Source organism: Aptenodytes patagonicus, chromosome 2, assembly GCF_965638725.1.
Source record: "Aptenodytes patagonicus chromosome 2, bAptPat1.pri.cur, whole genome shotgun sequence".
NCBI classification, from domain to species: domain Eukaryota; kingdom Metazoa; phylum Chordata; class Aves; order Sphenisciformes; family Spheniscidae; genus Aptenodytes; species Aptenodytes patagonicus.
This window is the reverse complement of record NC_134950.1, coordinates 114,946,994-114,959,985: the sequence shown is the minus strand read 5'-3', so window position 1 is coordinate 114,959,985 and position 12,992 is coordinate 114,946,994. Positions and strand designations below refer to the sequence as shown.

General features: G+C 38.5%; 1 protein-coding gene across 1 annotated transcript in view; it reads left to right on the top strand.

Moving 5' to 3' along the window:
* The window catches only part of POU6F2 (POU class 6 homeobox 2), a 318,362-nt gene that overhangs the window by 127,604 nt on the left and 177,766 nt on the right, over positions 1–12,992 (top strand). Inside the window, exons 3-4 of the mRNA XM_076332289.1 lie at positions 5,655–5,746; positions 6,698–6,926. Coding sequence (XP_076188404.1) covers positions 5,655–5,746; positions 6,698–6,926 — 321 coding nt within the window. The remainder of the gene's footprint in view (positions 1–5,654; positions 5,747–6,697; positions 6,927–12,992) is intronic.

Below are 12,992 nucleotides of genomic sequence, written 5' to 3'. Positions count from 1 at the left end.
TCTGAGCTTGATTTTCTTTGCTGAGGTAACAGGAATATCTCCTCTGATAACCATAGGATAATACCAATGTAAAATGGGTTCAGCATAAAATCTCAATTTTCTCTCCTGCAAGTATTGTAAAATTTAGATGTGTTTGTGAAATTTGTGTAGCAATCTGATTACTAAGGTTTTATGAAGAGGTGATTTGGAAAGGCTTCCTACCTACATGTCCAACCTCTGAGGCAGCAGGACAATGAAAATAGTGAAATTAAGAGCCACAATATGGTGCTTCGTGGCAGAATGAGGATTGTTTGGAGGGAATGTTATGTTTTTTCATTATCAGCTGCATCTTTTTCTTTCAGCTATTAAATTTTGCTCCGCAAGATTGCTCCTGCTATAATTGCTGACAATTAAGGGTTCATTTAATGAAGAGCTGAGTTACTTTAATCAGAGATGATGGACTTTCACACACCATACCTAATAATTTGAGTATTATCAGTCGGTCTATTTAATTTCTTTTAAAAAGTTATCTTTTTTTCCCCTGCTAATATGGCTTATGATCTAAATGCAGCTATATTACATGCTCAGACTGCGAGTTTATTAGTTTTAAAAATGTAAGACTTTTTTCTCACAGGCAGTATTTTCACTTTAATGATTTCATTCTTAAAGCTGTATCTTTAATGTGAGTTGGCTCAATGAGTAAGAAAAAAGTCTACTCTTGATTTCTTATTGTTACAGTTACTGAGAGATAAATACAAGTAATTTAATGTCACATTGTGGAACTGTATCTAAGGATTTTAATATGAACTGTTGCTTGAAATGCTGTGTTCTTTTATTAATGTTGATTCATTTAAAATATTTGCTTAAATGGGTATCTCAGAAGGATTTATGTATTCTTTTGATTACTGAAAATCTAGTATTATTAAATCTGATCCTGCTTGTTTTCCAAAGCATTGAGTACTAAAGAGATGTGGCCCAGCATCTCCCTGGTTCTGATACAAATGTGAGACACATTGAATTCATTCTTGAAGGCCACGAGGAAGTTATTTATGTCCAGATCATCTGCTGAGGCTAGTCCTATGCTGTGGTTTGAGCATTGGCTTTGAGTGAGCTTTGGTGCAGAGTTTGAGAGGAGATGCCAGTGTGCATCGTGCCTTTGAGCAGGCACAAGCACACATCTGCAGATGAACCAGGAGGTCCGGGACAGAGGTGGATGTACGTGTTTAATGCACTCCGTCATATATCCTGTAATGCTCTTCAGCATAGTCACATTTGCCAGTCAGCTGCAGGTTCCCTGCAAGCATCGGACATCATGTGAGACAAGGGCCGCTGGGACGGGCAGTGCATCCGAGTGCAGGGTGCTGGGGAGCACGTGCAGGTTCACCTTGCCAGAGCTGCTGGTAGCCCTGGAGCAGCCAAGGAGTCACAGAGCAGTTTTGTGTTTTGACCCATGCTTTCCTGAACAGTGTAACTACAGCTGAGGAGATGTAGGTGCCTAAATGGTGCTGATTTGAGAATCTGGATCAGAGTCCCTCTGTCCATTATTTGCTCCTTTGTAAAGTGCGTATTAGAGCATTCCCTCCTTCATGGGGCACTGCAGATAAAGACATTTAGAACTGAGTTACCTGTTGTGTTGCTGAAGATGTGTAAGAAACAAAAAGGAAGCAAACAGTGGAAAGCCTGTTTATAACTAGTGCGTTTACAGCTGTAATTTTGTATGAGGAGGCTCGGAGGCCTTGGGATGTGGAATTTTTTTTCTTTCTGATGTTTCTCTTGTGGTTTTCTCATTTTTAAACCAGGTATAGTTCAACAAGGTTTTTTGCATGGTTTGGGGGATTTTTTTTTTTTTTCTCTTTGATAAGGGGAGAAGAAGGTTGCCTTTGTTTTACTTAGCTTTATTTTAAATAATGTTTTATTTTAAGAGGGTTATTTTACAATGTTTACAGTGCACTTCAATTTTTTATAGTGTCATGCCCTTCCAGCCCCTTGGCGGGATGAGAGGTGAGTGTATGTATTATATAATTTATAATTAATTTATGATGAATCACATATGATGAATACCGCTTATTAAATATTAAAGCCTTGTCTACAGTCATGGCCGTACCATGGCAGTAGCACTCCTGTCTGTTCATACGGTACTACTGAGCAAACTCATTGACTTAGGCTGTGATGGCAGTGCTCAGTTATAAGAGAAGTCTTAGCTCCCTGCCTAGGCAAACGGTGTTAAGGAGAATTACTTCTCTTTCCAGAGTCGATGCCCTGTTACTGCCTTCTCCCTGCCCCTTGTGCACCAGCAATCAGAGGTGTAATGAGAGTACAGTATCTCCAAAGCATAAGTGAGAACAGAGAAGGTGCTGCTGGTAGCTCCCCAGCTCCATAGGGACTGCTATGAGTCCTGGTTCCTTGCCGCCATACCCCTCGCTGATAGAAAGCTGAGCAGTGTTGGAGGATAGCCTAACAGGAGGTAATGGCCTGGATCTGGACAAGTGGAAAATCTAGGCTAGATTTTGACAGGCCATTTTTATTAGTGAGGACTGGAATTTGGACAGGGGAATAATTTACCTGCAGAGGTCATTCCAGCATCTGGAACAAATGAACTCCCAAATAAAGGTGGTAAAACAGAGGGGAAAAACAATGCAGGGGATTGTGCGCTGCCAGTTTAGGGCAATGGTCTTAATGAAGGTATTTTTCCAAATTAGTAGCAATGAGTCTGTGAATCAGAAATAGTAGCTGTGACACAGAGCTCTCCCGACTCCTCAGATCCTCTGAAATCAGAGGAATCCACCCGGTCAACATTAAAAGGCAGAAAAGGAAAAGCAGCCTTCTACCAGGGTTTTGTGCTCTGCTTCGCCTTCCTGGGAGCTTTGACCTGTGCGTCTCGCTGAAGACAGTGTACAGCAAGGAATAAATGCTGTCACTGTGTGTGATGCAACAGAACTTAACCCTGAAATCCTCGCTTTGCTGTATTTTCTGCCAGCCCAGCAGGCAGATTTTCCTGTGCGTTTTGAAAAAAGTCTTGACTCGAGTGGCTGTTAGAGCAGGTAGATTGGAAGGGTCATGAGAGGAAACGTGAGAATTTCGGTCTGAGAATAGCGCATGTATAATTTCATATAGGGTGCCATGTAAGACCACATTCATGCACGTGAAAGCGTGTGCTGTTTTGCTGAGATGCCTGCATCATATGGAAAGTGTGCTAGAAACAGCAGGCAGAGCATTTGAGCACCGAAATAAAAAGATACATCATCTGTGATGAGTGACCATATGAAAGAATGTAATCCTAAGTGATTCCAATTAGTACAATGCAAAAGGAAAGGAGTGTAATTAATTTTGGCTTTATGGTCCTGTATAACCCACTTGTACTACATACAGCTTGTGAGATGAAATACTGCAAAATCCTTAGGGTACAGATAACAGAAAACAGTGGTTCTTAGGATAGCTGCACCATGGAAAAAAATACTAAAGCATAGGCATATTTCTTCAGAACTTCTTATTTATTTTCTGAGAGCTCAGGCTATAGTAATTGCAATAAAATCTAATTCTAGTGAATATTTGACTCCAGTTTTGTTCTTCTCCCAAAGCTTTCATAGGACAATTTAATGATGTGACAGATTATCAGGAGCTTGTTTTAATATTAATTAAATCACACACAAAGACAAAATTCTCAGCCCTTAAAATTACATAAACAAAATTGATTTATAAGATTTGATCTTAATGGGGAGTGATATATTCATTGGTATTGAGCCTTTGATCTAATATCACTTTACACATACAGCTGTGATGAGAAGATTAAAAAAAACCCGTAACAATATGTGGAAATTACCAAAGGTAAAATTGTGTTTAGTAACATAGCACTTTATTTTGTATAGGAGGAACCCATACTGAAGAAAACCTATCTTTGGTCTTAGGGATGGCAGCAGCAGTAGGATTGTAATGCATTTGAAAGAAAGAGTTTTCACTGAATCTCGCGTATCTAGTTACATTTCTTTCTTTTCAAGCAACTCGGATGAGTAAATTGCACATAAAAAATTTAGTGACTGGGTCTCTTTTTGCATGTTATTAGGCAATTATTGGACTCCTCACCGATCATAGTAGGTCAGGTTATTCTCATTATTAAACGACAGTGCTCATTAAAATGCCAAACATATTTTTATAGAATTCACTTTATAAAATGTCAGCAAGTCTGTATGTTTTTATTAGTTCCAAATCAGATATTTCAATAGACCGTTTGTAAGTATTCCCAAAGCAACGTCCATTTCTGACTTTTTGAGACCACACAAAAATATTACAAATTAATCAGATTTTCAGATTTCTGCATAATAACTCTGCACATTTATTGTTTAATCCTATTCTAAAATGCTGTTATGATTGACACTTTGCTGTAGAGATAGAAGTCAATTGAATAATATGTAGCAGTCAATTTTATTTGTACCTTAATGTGCTGAAGTATTTTTTTTTTTTCACATTTCCATTATTTATAAGTCTGTCCCCTTGGAGAATATATAGAAGAATTTGTTTTAAATGAGCTGATAATACCCTCTTTAAAATTTATAAATGTGACAGAATCGTATCCTTTTTCCTTACCGCGCCAGAGTGTGCCAATAAACTGGTTCTGAATTATCTTGCACTTGCTATTCATAGGACAAACATTGGAAAAGAGCATCTCGTTAAGGTTTACTTAGAACGGGATTTCAACTGCTCATCAGAAAAAAATAACAGAACAGGAGCTATCGTGCCAACCAGGAAACCTGACGCCGTTGCCAGGGTTGCCTTTTTAAGAGACCACAGTACTCTTGCAGCTACTTCTGATACTTGCTGTCATTCTTTCAGCTTCAAAGATAAATGTGGGCCTGATCGTGCCATCAGCGCTGAAAAACTTTGTGAATCAATGCGAGTCCTTCACCCGGAGGAAATGGAGGATTGGGACGTAGTTTTGAAAACATCTTGGTACTTTCTTATGACTGATAGGACGTTTTTCTTTTTCTTTTTCCTTTTCAAATCTGTATTGCAGACTTCAGCGAAATCCAGTAGGGCTGGACTGTGTTCTGTGCTTAGCAAGTCATTAGTGCCCAGCATATAGTTCGATTGTTGGATATTGATCATCTCAATAAATGCTGGAAATCCTGGGTTTCACAGAATTTTGCTCACCCCGCACATGCAATTTAGAAAACAAGCTGTCATTTGGAAGCATACCTGTTTTCAGTTTTCATAGTGCCTTTTTATTGCACCTAGTACAGCCTTTGCTGCCTCAGTAACTGACAAAAGAAAATACTTTATTAAGATACAAAGTAGATGTGACTTGATTGTTTTTCAGATAATTTTTGCTTTCAGAAATTAGAATGGCTGATGCTCACCTAAGCGTAAAAAATGCAGTTCCCACACACGCAGAGTGCTCATGTACTGTATGTAAATTGATGTATAATGCAACCCACATTAGCTGGGTTGATGATAGCTTCAGTTTCACTGCTGTCAGATTTTTGTAGCTCCTTGAATGAGTTGGCTGGTCTGAATGAATGTTAGCATAATTTATGCAGCTGATAAGTGATTTGAGTGCTTGAGTTATTGATAAAGCACTTTAACATATCATTTTCAGCTTGATGTTATGTGACATCAGAGTAGAAGGTAATGTGCCAGTCCCCAGGCTTGATATTAAAGTCAATCTGCTCTTTGGATTTCAGAGGCCAGAGGAAACACAGTGCTGCCTGACACAAGCCCAGCAGACCAGCACCAACCCAGTCAGTCCCATCCTGCGTTCCCTGTTGGGCCTCAGGTCAGTATCTTTCCTTTCAACTAATCGAGACGTGCAATTTGATGAAAAGTAAATAACTGCGATTGATCATCTTTGATCTGTGTAATGTAGAAAATGTGCTTCTGTTTGGCTGCATTTAGTGTTACAAAAAAGGAGCGTGTATGTATCATGTATATGTTTTAAAAGTTATTTGTTTGGAAAGATTAGCTTTTTGTATGTTTTTCTAAAAAAAAACCTAAGCAGTTTTGCATATTTAGGCGGTTAAATTATTTGAATTTCTTATATAAGTTATTTTTGAAATACATGTCATAATTTAATATTAAAGAGCTTGTGCAATTTTAATGCAACTTTATTGGCTCTGACAGTTCTGCCTGTCACACACAGCTCCTGCATTAGGCATTTCATTATCTTTTATGCCAGGTATTTATTTTCTTTAGAGCAAAATGTAGGCATGATAGTATGGCACTGTATAACATTTTAAAAGATTTCCCATATCACTTCACAGTTTTATCTGAGTTCAGCCATACTCTTAAGAAGATACTCAGTGTTCTTCCTCTTCCCAGGACAGTCTTGTTCCACATAGCTTCTGGTAATTGTTACTGTAGTGTTTTCAGCTTTTACAAATTGGTGTACAACTGGGAAAATTTGGGAAATGTTGGCATTTAGGTACTTGTAGGCTGACTTGAGTTAGGCCTTCTTGTGTTCATAAATTATCTTTGGTGCATGTGTAATGCATTTTCCAGTCTAGATTCAACTGGGATTGCTACCATGCTACATGACTGTAAGGCTTACAGCTTCAGCCTGTCAAGTTTGCCAAAACTTTCTGTGTTGGTGAAAATGTATTCTTTAAGATATTGGAAGCAGTGCACGTCTGTAATGGAACTCAAAAGGATCCCAAGTCAGAAGAGTTGTGAGTGTGTAATAGTGAGCTATGCACAGTAAAATAGGCTTGCTGTCTGTGTTTTGTTACAGCCATTACTGACAGCCCAACAGTTAGCCTCAGCAGTAGCGGGGGTGATGCCAGGAGGCACTCCAGCCCTGAATCAGCCGATCCTTATTCCTTTCAACATGGCTGGGCAGCTGGGGGGCCAACAAGGACTCGTCCTAACTCTACCTACAGCAAATCTCACCAACATCCAAGGGCTGGTAGCAGCAGCTGCAGCAGGAGGCATCATGACTTTGCCATTGCAAAATCTACAAGGTAAGTTATGTTTAGCATTTTTCTAATAGGTTCTTTTGCCTGTTTGTTTCACTTTCTCTCTCTCTTTTAAACCCAGTGATCTCTTTTTCCAATGAAATGTTGCTCTTGATGGGTATTGAAAGTTAATACTTGGATTGTTTTTAAATACTTGAGAGATACTTAAGGGATATTTGCATTTTTATAAAAATAGATTGGAGGTTGGGTCTTAGATTCTATGGGTCAGTAACGTAAAGTCCTTGAATGATTCACTAGGCTTTTCTGTCATCAGTGATCAATGTTCCCTACTCACTTTAAAATTTCAAATGGCAGCATGAAGGCAAGTATTCTGTTTCACCACTGCTGATTAGGGTAGCTGAATGAATAGGGGCAATTAAAAACACAGTATTGCATGAAAATCACTTTTAAAAACCCTTTTATTATAAAATCAGAGTTTTCTCAGCTGCCATCAGTGCCCCGGATATGCGTTCTCATTCTTGCTGCGGGAGGTCTGCTTTATCAATAAGGTTCTGCCACCCTCATCCAAGCTGTTGAGAGAGTTGCGTGACTCCAAAGTCACAAGCAAAAAGTTCATCTCTGCATGTATCCTCCCCATTTTCTGAGCTGTACCATGTTTGCAACAGTTCTACCCTAAGATATCTGCTGCACATTCTCCCTGTGGTCTAAAATCAGACTGAAAAGCAGTTCTATGAGGTCCCATATCCCTGTTCTTTCCTAGTATTCTCTGCTGTTCAATCAATGTGTCTAACACTGTTAGGAACAGCACTCAATCCAAACACATATGATATAAAATACAGATGTATTTATTTACTACTCCTAATTATGTTGATTGCTTCTCAGAAAGCAGTTGCTGCTGAACAGAACTGAACCGAGTATAGCGAGATAATTATTAGCCAATATCTTACAATCGAATTGTACAGCTTTAATGGAAGAGGATGGTAAAGAAGTGACTGTCCAGTGTGAAAGTGATATAAGTGTGGGCAGAAGTATCAAAATAAAGCTTTAGATCTTTGAACTTATTTATTTATTTTTTTAAATTTATTTCTTGCTGATGTAAATGGTAGGAAAAGTTTTCCTTGGACGGAATGGTAATTTTTTTGAAAGAATGCTCTGCACTGTGCTCTAAGTACTTTTTAGTTATTAAACTCTGGTGGCTGCTGATTACCAGATGAGTTGTTTGAAGCACCAAATCCTACAGGTTGTGAAACAGAGAAAAGGAAGAGACAGCTCATGTGTTGAACAAACTCCCTTACAAACCACATGCATAGTACTCTCACCTGTTGGAACAGCTACTTGCCTTTACCTTGTGCATGTTTTAAAGTTTAATGTCAACAGACCTCTCTTATCATAGTTGTAAATGGTTTTCACTTTAATGTTTAAAATAATATCTCTCTCATACCATTAAGCTGCACCGAAGAACCTGTCATTCATAAATCATAGATGAAAAGGACACACTAATGCACAAATTTTGCTTGTTTAAAATTTGAGAGTGCATGTAAAGTAGGGAACTGGAGATTAAAAAAATAATGCAGGAAGAGGAGCGGGTAAAAGCAGATATAACAAAGTGAAGGGGAAGTGGCTTTTTAGTGTAGGTGGATGATGAAATCTTAATGAAGAAACAGGCATTATAAAAATGTATCCTTCCACTCTGGAGTGCTCCAGGTTATAGTTGCTGGGTATGTAGTATTATAAATAAACATAAGCTTGTGCAGTTCTTACGACATTTATTCACCCGGTGTTGCAAAGCTGGAGGGTAGGGATTAAGCCAGGCAACCTTTGCCCTTTAGTTTAGCCTTGGGTGTCTAATTGCTAGCTAAAAGGTGTAACTCTGCTGCCAAATAAATTTTGCAAGCAATGACCTTACCAGATGAAAAGTTTTCCTCTAGAACCTTTACTGGTAGATAGAAGCATGGGATCAAATAGGGACTGGCTGGAGCATCAGGTGCAGTTCCCTGTCTATGGACGCAATGACATCTTCAATAAAGTAGCTGAAAGGATCAGAACCCGCGAATTCACTTAGTTGCGTTGCTGTTTGTCATCTTCTCTACCCTTCCCTCCCAATCCTTTAAGCAAGTGCCACTGCCCTCATTATTTGGAAGTGAAACTGATACACAAGGAAATGAAGTAACTTGGTCAAGATAGTTCTTAAGGGCCCTGAATCACAGTTGTAAGCTTCTGTTGCTTCCTATATAGCCCACTACCCAACGCATGTGTGAATGAAGGTAGGAGTCAGGTGAGAGTGCTGTGTTTCTAGAGAACATCTTTAGCTGTATGGTATCATCAGTTCCATTGAACCTGATTGACTTCTGGTCCCTGGTTTTTGTGGTTATTTGAAAGATAATCATAGAATGTGTGTTCTGTTTTGTAGCCAACACTTTTATAGGTATACTCATAGAAACTCATGCTTCAACACAGTTTTGGTAATTCCTGCCCTTTGGGCGAAATCAGACCATATTCATCAACTTCCATCTCTCTTAAACCTCACTGTGGCACAGTCAACCTAGACAACTGGGGGACATGTATTCATGCTGTTTTCTAACCTCTCTTATTACTCCTGTTGTCACGTCTGCTGTCCCCAAATTTCCAGTGCAGTCAAGCATAGATGTCCACAGCTCCTGTGAGCTGTGAGCTGGGTCTTCTCCTTTCTTCTTTTTCGTCTCTCATCAGTAAACTTCTAAACCTGTTCATCACAAACTACCCCAGCTAGGTAACTCAAAAGACACCCTGAGGAGTTCTTGAATAATGTATGAATTCAGAAAAGTTCTGATCTAACAGTATACTTGAATTCGTACTAAACATTGATCAAGGGAGTGATCCCACTAAATTTTGTGAGATCCACATATATGTTTAACTGATTTTCTTCTCAGGGACTTTCAGGTCTGGTTCAGAGTGATAAGTATGAGACCTCAGGGTGACTGGATGAAACAATGAAAACCCTTGCTTGTGGAAAGAGAAAAGAGCATTCAGTGATAGGAATCATAGAGAAGATATGTTGAGTATTTAAAAAGAGAAAACAAGAGTTTCTTTAAAAATTCAAGACATTGGTAAAATGGAGCGATTAAGGATATGGAAATTACTCACGCGGTATAACTTATTCAGTGAAATTACCTATTCTTCAGTTGTCAGTTACTTATAAATAAGATTTTTTTTTCCAAATGTATTTGTGTTAAATTGTTCAGTTGCTATATGGTCCTGATCCACCACTAAGTCAATAGGAATTTTGTTGCTGTAAGTGAAAAGAGGTTTAGACTAAGCCTCTTTCAAAATTACTTTCCTTGATACATACTTGATTATTTTCTGTTCATTACACTATGTCATTTGCCATACACACTGCTATACCATATCTGTTTCCTGAGCAAATAAATCAAATGTGTGTGAACAGAAGGAAGGAAGGTGAATGTGTAAATTCTTGCTGTGAAGCTTACAAAAATATGTTTTCCCTGGCTCCTATTAAACACATTTTATATGCACAAAAATATGCAAAGAATGCAATTTACTGAGATGCCAGAGGCTTGGTGGCAGAATAGAGCCATCTGCTTTAGAGTAAACAGAAATCCCTGAACATAACACAGATTCACCTATGGAACTTTGGCTTTCCACCAACAGTTCTTTGAAGAAAACAATAAAATCAACAACCATAACTTTTTACTGTAATCCACTAAAAGCACGGAAGATAAGAGTTTAAAAACCATCCAAGAAAGCTGTTGTCCCAAGAAATTTACACACCTGTTTTCCCCTCACCATTTCTTAGAGTTACAGCTGGAACACAGCCATGCTTTCCTAACCAGCAAAAATTTTGGAGGTGTCACAATAGCAATGGTGAGGTTGTGAGAAGGGAAAAAGTGAGGCAATGTGTTGCCTGTCTGTTGCTTTTAGTCCATTGCTTCTTGGCCTGTCCTTATTGACTTAATGCAGAAAACACTCTGCCAGCTTTCCTCTTATTGTCCAAACTGGTGTTCACCAATATTCAACTTTCCATCTTCGGAAAACTTTTCTCTGGGCTGAACAGTTTCAGTTTCTGCATCTCCTTTACCAGGTCAGATTTCTCTAGGTTTTGGGGGGAGTGTGTTCTTTTTTTTAATTTTAGTTATCCTTCTCAAGAGTCTCTCCAAGGGACTAGTAGTTGCTTAATATGAGAGTATTCAGTAATGCCTGGGAGCTGATATTCATGGAAAGACATTCTCTCCTTAAGCCCATCTGATTTTTATGTCTCAATGTAATATTTCTGTATATCTGAACAGAAAGATACCTTTTTTGGGGGCTGAGTTTGTTCTGTTTTGTTTTCTTAATATATTTTTTAGCCCTGTTGATTTCATGTCAAGATCACTGAGAAATGGGAAAGTATTCCAGTGCTGAGGAGTTGCTAAAGGGTGTCCTCTCATTTTGTTCCCTTTTCCATGACAGCCAAAGCAGTTTTAGCTAAAAAGTTAATGTATTTTAGCTATCCTTTTTGTATAGTATACATGTTTGAAATGAGAAGAAACTATCGCGGTGTTATCACTGCTGGCCACTCGCACACCATGGATAACAATTTGGTAGTCTCTCTGCAAAGGGTTGGCCCAAATATATTACATCACATAGCAATGGCACAACAGTGTTTTAGATATCTCCACTGATACGGAGCTTGAATGACACTTGAACCTTGAAAGAAATCAACAAGTTGGAGATTCTAGCCTCATGGCACTGAAACTTTATGTATTTTATTTCTACTACACATTGTACTGTTCCTAAAATGGATGTCAATAATTTATTTCCAAGCCAGAGTTTCTCAATCTTGAGTTCTGAAAGAAATGAGAACAAACTCTCTCCCCAAATCATTAGCGAAAGGCTTCAGTGCTGAAAGGAAGCCTTGCATGGCTGAAAATGTGAAATCATTAAATTACATTATTTAAACAGCGGCAGGTCATATTTTAGCTGCAATACAATGGAAGGGGAAATGTATTAAACATCTTGAGAGCTAGGAGACAGCCATTAAAATGCACTGATATGGATAACAATAGATGTAGATGATACTAAAAAAGAATTAAAATGCTTTTTTTTTTCCGTGGAGATCAGTCAAAATGAATGTTGGGTAAAGACAATGGTAACAAAAAGGAAAAAAAAAGTATTGTTTACATTTATTAGATCTTGTTTCATCTGGACATAGATTTGTATCATTAATTGTGCAACAGATAAAGTAAACATGCTCTGTCTCCATTCCCCCATGTACACACATCTTAAAAATCAGAAATCAGAGACAGATGAAAAACAAGAGACAGAAAAGTAAACTACAAACCTCAATTGCTTACTGATCTAGAGTCCAAATTCCAGTTTTTTAGAACATTTTCCCCTTTTAACTAAAGTGATGCAGTCCCTATTCATTTGTATTCCCCTTCAAGTAACATGAAATAGCTTTCAGAGTCTACAGAAACGCAGTGTTTCACTTATGTATTTTAATGAGCACCAATGTCAGTAATAATCAAAATGATGTTTCACTTAGAGGAATAGTTTATTCCCAGGTACTTCTGCAGTGTACTAACATAACCAGAACAAGAATGACAAGAACCAAGAAAAGGAGCTGCACTCGCTAGCAATTTCTGTGAAGCCCTCAAACCAAATACACCTCCTCTATCACTCTATCAGTGCTGCACATAATGCAGTCACTGTGAAGGGCTCACTTACACAAAGAAGGAGTTAGCCACCCCCTAAGACTAACCTCCCTACTTTAGTACATGGAAAGAAATAAGAGAAATTTGTGCATCCTTAAGCACACTGTGCTATGCACAGAGTGCCTATGGATTAGCAGCCAGTAGAGCAGGTTTCCTCAGGCTAACAGCTGTATCCCATCCAAGCTGTGTTGTAGGGGAACTGAAGTAATAGGCAGAGATCCCTAAAGATGGAGTGGGTAGAAGGTTTTGTGTCTCCATCTGGTCTCCCAGGAAACGTACTGTTTGGGAGGCCTAACATTTTCTTTTGGAAGAAAGGGCAAAATCTGCTTTTCTGAAGGTAGAAGGTTCTTTTCTGGGCTGTTTTTCTGTTTGTTTGTTTGTTTTTGTTTGTTTTTTCCCCACCATACAACACTTCTCCTGT